The 11587-nt window shown below is 48.4% G+C and overlaps 1 protein-coding gene across 1 annotated transcript in view; it reads right to left on the reverse strand.

Moving 5' to 3' along the window:
- Nucleotides 1–11587, reverse strand: part of LOC142905335 (sodium/potassium-transporting ATPase subunit alpha-3-like) — a 141950-nt gene that overhangs the window by 68333 nt on the left and 62030 nt on the right. The window contains exon 6 of the mRNA XM_076064795.1: nucleotides 9631–9744. Coding sequence (XP_075920910.1) covers nucleotides 9631–9744 — 114 coding nt within the window. The remainder of the gene's footprint in view (nucleotides 1–9630; nucleotides 9745–11587) is intronic.

Genomic DNA, 11587 nt, shown 5'->3' on the forward strand with positions numbered 1-11587 from the left:
ATACACATACACACACACAGTTACACACAGAGACACACAGACACAGACAGACACACACACATACACACAGAGACACACACAGTCACACACACAGTCACACACACAGTTACACACACAAACACACACAGAGACACAGTTACACACACACACAGACAAACACAGACACAGTTACACACAGTTACACAGACACACACAGACACAGTTACACATAGTTACACAGACACACACAGACACAGAGACATACACACACAGTTACACACACACAGTTACACACACAGATACACACACAGACACGCAGTCACACACACAGTTACACACAGTTACACACACACAGACACACAGTTACACACACACAGTTACACACACAGACACGCAGTTACACACACACAGTTACACACAGTTACACACACACACAGACACACACAGTTACACACACAGTTACACACACAGACACACACACACACAGTTACACACAGTTACACACAGACACACACACAGAGTTACACACATAGAGAGAGACACACACACAGTTACACACACAAACAATTACACACACACAGTTACACACAGACACACAGTTACACACACAGTTACACACACACAGTTACACACAGACACACACACAGACACACACACACAGTTACACACACAGAGAGAGACACACACACGCACACAGTTACAAACACACACAGTTACACACACACACAGTTACACACACACAGTTACACACAGACACAGTTACATACACACAGTTACACACACACACAGACACACACACACACACAGTTACACACACAAAGTTACACACACACAGTTACACACACACACAGACACACACAGTTACACACACACAGTTACACACACACACAGACACACACAGTTACACACACACAGTTACACACACACACAGTTACACACACACAGTTACACACACACACAGACACACAGACACAATGAAAAGGTGAGTGACTGAGTGACTGAGTGACTGAGTGAGTGACTGAGTGACTAGCTGAGTGACTAGCTGAGTGACTGAGTGACTGAGTGACTGAGTGACTAGCTGAGTGACTGAGTGACTAGCTGAGTGACTGAGTGACTGAGTGACTGAGTGACTAGGTAAGTGACTGAGTGACTAGCTAAGTGACTGAGTGACTGAGTGACTGAGTGACTAGCTGACTGACTGAGTGACTAGCTGAGTGACTGAGTGACTAGCTGAGTGACTGAGTGACTAGCTAAGTGACTAGCTGAGTGACTGAGTGACTAGCTGAGTGACTGAGTGACTGAGTGAGTGACTGAGTGACTAGCTGAGTGACTGAGTGACTAGCTAAGTGACTAGCAGAGTGACTGAGTGACTAGCTAAGTGACTGAGTGACTGAGTGAGTGACTGAGTGACTAGCTGAGTGACTGAGTGACTAGTTGAGTGACTGAGTGACTGAGTGAGTGACTGAGTGACGGAGTGACTAGCTGAGTGACTGAGTGACTAGCTAAGTGACTAGGTGAGTGACTAGCTGAGTGACTGAGTGACTGAGTGACTAGCTGAGTGACTGAGTGACTGAGTGACTGAGTGACTAGGTAAGTGACTAGCTCACCTGAGGAACCATGTTCTTGAAGGAGTCCATGATGACTGAGTGACTAGCTGACTAGCTAAGTAACTGAGTGACTAGGTAAGTGACTGAGTGACTAGCTGAGTGACTGAGTGACTGAGTGACTAGCTGAGTGACTGACTGACTGAGTGACTGACTGACTGAGTGACTGAGTTACTGAGTGACTGAGTGACTAGCTGAGTGACTGAGTGACTAGCTGAGTGACTGAGTGACTGAGTGACTGAGTGACTAGCTAAGTGACTGAGTGACTGGCTGAGTGACTAGCTGAGTGACTGAGTGACTGGCTGAGTGACTGAGTGACTAGCTGAGTGACTGAGTGACTAGCTGAGTGACTGAGTGACTGAGTGACTGACTGGCTGAGTGACTGAGTAACTGAGTGACTAGCTGAGTGACTGAGTGACTGAGTGACTGAGTGACTAGCTGAGTGACTGAGTGACTGAGTGACTGACTGGCTGAGTGACTGAGTGACTGGCTGAGTGACTGAGTGACTGAGTGACTAGCTGAGTGACTAGCTGAGTGACTAGCTGAGTGACTAGCTGAGTGACTAGCTGAGTGACTGAGTGACTAGGTGAGTGGCTAGCTCACCTGAGGAACCATGTTCTTGAAGGAGTCCATGATGACTGAGTGTCTAGCTGAGTGACTGACTGACTGAGTGACTGTGTGACTAGCTGACTAGCTGACTAGCTGACTAGCTGAGTGACTGTGTGACTAGCTGACTAGCTGACTAGCTGACTAGCTGAGTGACTGAGTGACTAGCTGACTAGCTGAATAGCTGACTAGCTGAGTGACTGTGTGACTAGCTGACTAGCTGACTAGCTGACTAGCTGAGTGACTGAGTGACTAGCTGACTAGCTGACTAGCTGAGTGACTGAGTGACTAGCTGACTAGCTGACTAGCTGAGTGACTGAGTGACTAGCTGAGTGACTGTGTGACTAGCTGAGTGACTGTGTGACTAGCTGACTAGCTGACTAGCTGACTAGCTGACTAGCTGAGTGACTGAGTGACTAGGTGAGTGACTAGGTGAGTGACTAGCTCACCTGAGGAACCATGTTCTTGAAGGAGTCCATGATGACTGAGTGACTAGCTGAGTGACTGAGTGACTGAGTGACTGAGTGACTAGCTGAGTGACTAGCTGAGTGACTGAGTCACTAGCTGAGTGACTAGGTGAGTGACTAGCTGAGTGATTAGCTGAGTGACTAGTTGAGTGACTGAGTGACTAGCTGAGTGACTGAGTGACTGAGTGACTGAGTGACTAACTGAGTGACTAGGTGAGTGACTAACTGAGTGATTAGCTCACCTGAGGAACCATGTTCTTGAAGGAGTCCATGATGACTGAGTGACTGAGTGACTAGCTGAGTGACTGAGTGACTGAGTGACTAGCTGGGTGACTGAGTGACTGAGTGACTGAGTGACTAACTGAGTGACTAGGTGAGTGACTAACTGAGTGACTAGCTCACCTGAGGAACGATGTTCTTGAAGGAGTCCATGATGACTGAGTGACTGAGTGACTAGCTGAGTGACTGAGTGACTGAGTGACTAGCTGGGTGACTGAGTGACTGAGTGACTGAGTGACTAACTGAGTGACTAGGTGAGTGACTAACTGAGTGACTAGCTCACCTGAGGAACCATGTTCTTGAAGGAGTCCATGATGACTGAGTGACTAGCTGAGTGACTGAGTGACTGAGTGACTGAGTGACTAGCTGAGTGACTGAGTGACTGAGTGACTGAGTGACTAACTGAGTGACTAGGTGAGTGACTAACTGAGTGACTAGGTCACCTGAGGAACCATGTTCTTGAAGGAGTCCATGATGACTGAGTAACTAGCTGAGTGACTGAGTGACTAACTGAGTGACTAGGTGAGTGACTAACTGAGTGACTAGCTCACCTGAGGAACCATGTTCTTGAAGGAGCCCATGATGACTGAGTGACTGAGTGACTGAGTGACTAGCTGAGTGACTAGGTGAGTGACTAACTGAGTGACTAGGTCACCTGAGGAACCATGTTCTTGAAGGAGTCCATGATGACTGAGTAACTAGCTGAGTGACTGAGTGACTAACTGAGTGACTAGGTGAGTGACTAACTGAGTGACTAGCTCACCTGAGGAACCATGTTCTTGAAGGAGTCCATGATGACTGAGTGACTGAGTGACTGAGTGACTAGCTGAGTGACTGAGTGACTGAGTGACTGAGTGACTGAGTGACTAGCTGAGTGACTAGGTGAGTGACTAACTGAGTGACTAGCTCACCTGAGGAACCATGTTCTTGAAGGAGTCCATGATGACTGAGTGACTGAGTGACTGAGTGACTGAGTGACTAGCTGAGTGACTGAGTGACTGAGTGACTAACTGAGTGACTAGGTGAGTGACTAACTGAGTGACTAGCTCACCTGAGGAACCATGTTCTTGAATGAGTCCATGATGACTGAGTGACTAGCTGAGTGACTGAGTGACTGAGTGACTGAGTGACTAGCTGAGTGACTGAGTGACTGAGTGACTGAGTGACTAGCTGAGTGACTAGGTGAGTGACTAACTGAGTGACTAGGTCACCTGAGGAACCATGTTCTTGAAGGAGTCCATGATGACTGAGTGACTAGCTGAGTGACTGAGTGACTAGCTGAGTGACTAGGTGAGTGACTAACTGAGTGACTAGCTCACCTGAGGAACCATGTTCTTGAAGGAGTCCATGATGACTGAGTGACTGAGTGACTGAGTGACTAGGTAAGTGACTGAGTGACTAGCTCACCTGAGGAACCATGTTCTTGAAGGAGTCCATGATGACTGAGTGACTGAGTGACTAGCTGAGTCACTGAGTGACTAGCTAAGTGACTAGGTAAGTGACTAGGTGAGTGACTAGCTCACCTGAGGAACCATGTTCTTGAAGGAGTCCATGATGACTGAGTGACTAGTTGAGTGACTGAGTAACTAGCTGAGTGACTGAGTGACTGAGTGACTAGCTGAGTGACTAACTGAGTGACTAGCTGAGCGACTAGCTCACCTGAGGAACCATGTTCTTGAAGGAGTCCATGATGACTGAGTGACTAGCTGAGTGACTGAGTGACTAGCTGAGTGACTGAGTGACTAGCTAAGTGACTAGGTAAGTGACTAGGTGAGTGACTAGCTCACCTGAGGAACCATGTTCTTGAAGGAGTCCATGATGACTGAGTGACTGAGTGACTAGCTGAGTGACTGAGTGACTAGCTGAGTGACTAGGTGAGTGACTAACTGAGTGACTAGCTCACCTGAGGAACCATGTTCTTGAAGGAGTCCATGATGACTGAGTGACTAGCTGAGTGACTGAGTGACTGAGTGACTAGCTGAGTGACTAGGTGAGTGACTAACTGAGTGACTAGCTCACCTGAGGAACCATGTTCTTGAAGGAGTCCATGATGACTGAGTGACTAGCTGAGTGACTGAGTGACTAGCTGAGTGACTAGGTGAGTGACTAACTGAGTGACTAGCTCACCTGAGGAACCATGTTCTTGAAGGAGTCCATGATGACTGAGTGACTGAGTGACTGAGTGACTAGGTAAGTGACTGAGTGACTAGCTCACCTGAGGAACCATGTTCTTGAAGGAGTCCATGATGACTGAGTGACTGAGTGACTAGCTGAGTCACTGAGTGACTAGCTAAGTGACTAGGTAAGTGACTAGGTGAGTGACTAGCTCACCTGAGGAACCATGTTCTTGAAGGAGTCCATGATGACTGAGTGACTAGTTGAGTGACTGAGTAACTAGCTGAGTGACTGAGTGACTGAGTGACTAGCTGAGTGACTAACTGAGTGACTAGCTGAGCGACTAGCTCACCTGAGGAACCATGTTCTTGAAGGAGTCCATGATGACTGAGTGACTAGCTGAGTGACTGAGTGACTAGCTGAGTGACTGAGTGACTAGCTAAGTGACTAGGTAAGTGACTAGGTGAGTGACTAGCTCACCTGAGGAACCATGTTCTTGAAGGAGTCCATGATGACTGAGTGACTGAGTGACTAGCTGAGTGACTGAGTGACTAGCTGAGTGACTAGGTGAGTGACTAACTGAGTGACTAGCTCACCTGAGGAACCATGTTCTTGAAGGAGTCCATGATGACTGAGTGACTAGCTGAGTGACTGAGTGACTGAGTGACTAGCTGAGTGACTAGGTGAGTGACTAACTGAGTGACTAGCTCACCTGAGGAACCATGTTCTTGAAGGAGTCCATGATGACTGAGTGACTGAGTGACTGAGTGACTAGGTGAGTGACTAGGTAAGTGACTGAGTGACTAGCTCACCTGAGGAACCATGTTCTTGAAGGAGTCCATGATGACTGAGTGACTGAGTGACTGAGTGACTAGCTGAGTCACTGAGTGACTAGCTAAGTGACTAGGTGAGTGACTAACTGAGTGACTAGCTCACCTGAGGAACCATGTTCTTGAAGGAGTCCATGATGACTGAGTGACTGAGTGACTAGCTGAGTGACTGAGTGACTAGCTGAGTGACTGAGTGACTGAGTGACTAGCTGGGTGACTGAGTGACTAAGTAAGTGACTATGTAAGTGACTAGCTCACCTGAGGAACCATGTTCTTGAAGGAGTCCATGATGACTGAGTGACTAGCTGAGTGACTGAGTGACTGAGTGACTAGCTGAGTGACTGAGTGACTGAGTGACTAGCTGAGTCACTGAGTGACTAGCTAAGTGACTAGGTAAGTGACTAGGTGAGTGACTAGCTCACCTGAGGAACCATGTTCTTGAAGGAGTCCATGATGACTGAGTGACTGAGTGACTAGCTGAGTCACTGAGTGACTAGCTGAGTGACTGAGTGACTGAGTGACTGAGTGACTAACTAAGTGACTAACTGAGTGACTAGCTGAGCGACTAGCTCACCTGAGGAACCATGTTCTTGAAGGAGTCCATGATGACTGAGTGACTGAGTGACTAGCTAAGTGACTAACTGAGTGACTAGCTCACCTGAGGAACCATGTTCTTGAAGGAGTCCATGATGACTGAGTGACTGAGTGACTAGCTGAGTGACTGAGTGACTGAGTGACTGAGTGACTAACTGAGTGACTAGGTGAGTGACTAACTGAGTGACTAGCTCACCTGAGGAACCATGTTCTTGAAGGAGTCCATGATGACTGAGTGACTAGCTGAGTGACTGAGTGACTAGCTGAGTGACTAACTGAGTGACTAGCTCACCTGAGGAACCATGTTCTTGAAGGAGTCCATGATGACTGAGTAACTAGCTGAGTGACTGAGTGACTAGCTGAGTGACTAACTGAGTGACTAGCTCACCTGAGGAACCATGTTCTTGAAGGAGTCCATGATGACTGAGTGACTAGCTGAGTGACTAACTGAGTGACTAGCTCACCTGAGGAACCATGTTCTTGAAGGAGTCCATGATGACTGAGTGACTAGCTGAGTGACTGAGTGACTAACTGAGTGACTAACTGAGTGACTAGCTGAGCGACTAGCTCACCTGAGGAACCATGTTCTTGAAGGAGTCCATGATGACTGAGTGACTAGCTGAGTGACTGAGTGACTGAGTGACTGAGTGACTAGCTGAGTGACTGAGTGACTGAGTGACTGAGTGACTGAGTGACTAGCTGAGTGACTAGGTGAGTGACTAACTGAGTGACTAGCTCACCTGAGGAACCATGTTCTTGAAGGAGTCCATGATGACTGAGTGACTAGCTGAGTGACTAGCTGAGTGACTGAGTGACTGAGTGACTGAGTGACTAGCTAAGTGACTAGGTAAGTGACTAACTGAGTGACTAGCTCACCTGAGGAACCATGTTCTTGAATGAGTTCATGATGGCTGAGTGACTGAGTGACTGAGTGACTAGCTGAGTGACTAGCTGAGTGACTGAGTGACTGAGTGACTGAGTGACTAGGTGAGTGACTAAGTAAGTGACTATGTAAGTGACTAGCTCACCTGAGGAACCATGTTCTTGAAGGAGTCCATGATGACTGAGTAACTGAGTGACTGAGTGACTAGCTGAGTGACTAGCTGAGTGACTGAGTGACTGAGTGACTGAGTGACTAGGTGAGTGACTAAGTAAGTGACTAGGTGAGTGACTAGCTCACCTGAGGAACCATGTTCTTGAAGGAGTCCATGATGACTGAGTGACTGAGTGACTGAGTGACTAACTGAGTGACTAGGTAAGTGACTGAGTGACTAGCTCACCTGAGGAACCATGTTCTTGAAGGAGTCCATGATGACTGAGTGACTGAGTGACTAGCTGAGTGACTGAGTGACTAGCTGAGTGACTAGGTGAGTGACTAACTGAGTGACTAGCTCACCTGAGGAACCATGTTCTTGAAGGAGTCCATGATGACTGAGTGACTGAGTGACTAGCTGAGTGACTAGGTGAGTGACTAGCTGAGTGACTAGGTGAGTGACTAACTGAGTGACTAGCTCACCTGAGGAACCATGTTCTTGAAGGAGTCCATGATGACTGAGTGACTGAGTGACTAGCTGAGTGACTGAGTGACTGAGTGACTGACTGACTGAGTGACTGACTAGCTGAGTGACTGAGTGACTGAGTGACTAGGTGAGTGACTAGCTCACCTGAGGAACCATGTTCTTGAAGGAGTCCATGATGACTGAGTGACTAGCTGAGTGACTAGCTGAGTGACTGAGTGACTGAGTGACTGAGTGACTAGGTGAGTGACTAAGTAAGTGACTAGGTGAGTGACTAGCTCACCTGAGGAACCATGTTCTTGAAGGAGTCCATGATGACTGAGTGACTAGCTGAGTGACTAGCTGAGTGACTGAGTGACTGAGTGACTGAGTGACTAGGTGAGTGACTAAGTAAGTGACTAACTGAGTGACTAGCTCACCTGAGGAACCATGTTCTTGAAGGAGTCCATGATGACTGAGTGACTGAGTGACTGAGTGACTAGCTAAGTGACTAGGTAAGTGACTAGGTGAGTGACTAGCTCACCTGAGGAACCATGTTCTTGAAGGAGTCCATGATGACTGAGTAACTGAGTGACTGAGTGACTAGCTGAGTGACTAGCTGAGTGACTGAGTGACTGAGTGACTGAGTGACTAGGTGAGTGACTAAGTAAGTGACTAGGTGAGTGACTAGCTCACCTGAGGAACCATGTTCTTGAAGGAGTCCATGATGACTGAGTGACTGAGTGACTGAGTGACTAACTGAGTGACTAGGTAAGTGACTGAGTGACTAGCTCACCTGAGGAACCATGTTCTTGAAGGAGTCCATGATGACTGAGTGACTGAGTGACTAGCTGAGTGACTGAGTGACTAGCTGAGTGACTAGGTGAGTGACTAACTGAGTGACTAGCTCACCTGAGGAACCATGTTCTTGAAGGAGTCCATGATGACTGAGTGACTGAGTGACTAGCTGAGTGACTAGGTGAGTGACTAGCTGAGTGACTAGGTGAGTGACTAACTGAGTGACTAGCTCACCTGAGGAACCATGTTCTTGAAGGAGTCCATGATGACTGAGTGACTGAGTGACTAGCTGAGTGACTGAGTGACTGAGTGACTGACTGACTGAGTGACTGACTAGCTGAGTGACTGAGTGACTGAGTGACTAGGTGAGTGACTAGCTCACCTGAGGAACCATGTTCTTGAAGGAGTCCATGATGACTGAGTGACTAGCTGAGTGACTAGCTGAGTGACTGAGTGACTGAGTGACTGAGTGACTAGGTGAGTGACTAAGTAAGTGACTAGGTGAGTGACTAGCTCACCTGAGGAACCATGTTCTTGAAGGAGTCCATGATGACTGAGTGACTAGCTGAGTGACTAGCTGAGTGACTGAGTGACTGAGTGACTGAGTGACTAGGTGAGTGACTAAGTAAGTGACTAACTGAGTGACTAGCTCACCTGAGGAACCATGTTCTTGAAGGAGTCCATGATGACTGAGTGACTGAGTGACTGAGTGACTAGCTAAGTGACTAGGTAAGTGACTAGGTGAGTGACTAGCTCACCTGAGGAACCATGTTCTTGAAGGAGTCCATGATGACTGAGTGACTGAGTGACTGAGTGACTAGCTAAGTGACTAGGTAAGTGACTAGGTGAGTGACTAGCTCACCTGAGGAACCATGTTCTTGAAGGAGTCCATGATACGCGAGCTCTTAGCCTCTTGGTAGTAGGAGAAGCAGCCGGTGATGATCACAACGGCAGAGAGAACGACACCAAGGTAGAGCTGCAGAGACACACAGAGAGACAGAGACACACAGAGAGACAGAGACACACAGTGAGACACACAGAGACACAGTGAGACAGTGAGACACACAGTGAGACACAGAGAGACACGGTGATGATAACAACGGCGGAGAGAACGACACCAAGGTAGAGCTGCAGAGACACAGAGACACAGAGACACACAGAGACACACAGAGAGACACACAGTGAGACAGTGAGACACACAGAGACACGGTGAGACACACAGTGAGACACACAGTGAGACACACAGAGACACAGAGAGACACAGAGACACGGTGATGATAACAACGGCGGAGAGAACGACACCAAGGTAGAGCTACAGAGACACAGAGACACAGAGACACACAGTGAGACACAGAGACACAGTGAGACAGTGAGACACACAGTGAGACACAGAGACACAGTGAGACAGTGAGACACACAGAGACACGGTGATGATCACAACGGCGGAGAGAACGACACCTAGGTAGAGCTGCAGAGACACAGAGACACAGAGACACAGTGAGACAGTGAGACACACAGTGAGACACACAGAGAGACACACAGAGACACAGAGACACACAGAGAGACACACAGAGACACACAGTGAGACACAGTGAGACACAGTGATGATTACAACGGCGGAGAGAACCACGCCCAGGTAGAGCTACAGAGACAGAGACACACAGTGACACAGAGACACAGTGAGACACAGTGAGACACAGTGAGACAGAGACACAGAGACACACAGTGAGACACACAGAGAGACGGTGAGACACAGAGACACACAGAGACACGGTGAGACACACAGAGACACGGTGAGACACAGTGAGACACAGTGAGACAGTGAGACACACAGTGAGACACACAGTGAGACACAGAGACACACAGAGACACAGAGACACACAGAGACACGGTGAGACACGGTGAGACACAGAGACACACAGAGACACACAGAGACACACAGAGACACAGTGAGACACAGTGAGACACAGAGACACACAGAGACACACAGAGACACACAGAGACACAGTGAGACACAGTGAGACACAGAGACACACAGAGACACGGTGATGATTACAACGGCGGAGAGAACCACGCCAAGGTAGAGCTACAGAGACAGAGACACACAGTGACACAGAGACACAGTGAGACACACAGAGACACACAGAGAGAGACACAGACACACAGAGACACAGCGACACAGTGAGACACGGTGAGACACACAGAGACACAGAGACACGGTGAGACAGTGAGACACACAGAGACACAGTGAGACACACAGAGACACAGAGACACAGTGAGACACGGTGAGACACACAGAGACACAGAGACACTGTGAGACACAGAGACACAGAGACACAGTGAGACAGTGAGACACAAAGAGACACAGTGAGACACACAGAGACACAGAGACACAGTGAGACACGGTGAGACACAGAGACACACAGAGACACGGTGAGACACAGAGACACAGAGACACACAGAGACACGGTGATCATCACAACGGCGGAGAGAACCACGCCAAGGTAGAGCTACAGAGACAGAGACACACAGTGACACAGAGACACAGTGAGACACACAGAGACACACAGTGAGACAGAGACACAGAGAGACACAGAGACACGGTGAGACACAGAGACACACAGAGACACAGTGAGACACACAGTGAGACACACAGTGAGACACAGAGACACACAGAGACACGGGGAGACACAGAGACACAGAGACACACAGTGAGACACAGAGACACAGAGACACGGCGGGACACACAGAGACACAGTGAGACACAGAGACACACAGAGACACAGAGACACGGTGAGACAGAGACACAGAGACACAGT

This window comes from Petromyzon marinus, unplaced genomic scaffold (genome assembly GCF_048934315.1).
Source record: "Petromyzon marinus isolate PM22_M1 ecotype Great Lakes invasive population unplaced genomic scaffold, UKy_Petmar_22M1.pri1.0 PM_Scaffold_74, whole genome shotgun sequence".
Taxonomy (NCBI): domain Eukaryota; kingdom Metazoa; phylum Chordata; class Hyperoartia; order Petromyzontiformes; family Petromyzontidae; genus Petromyzon; species Petromyzon marinus.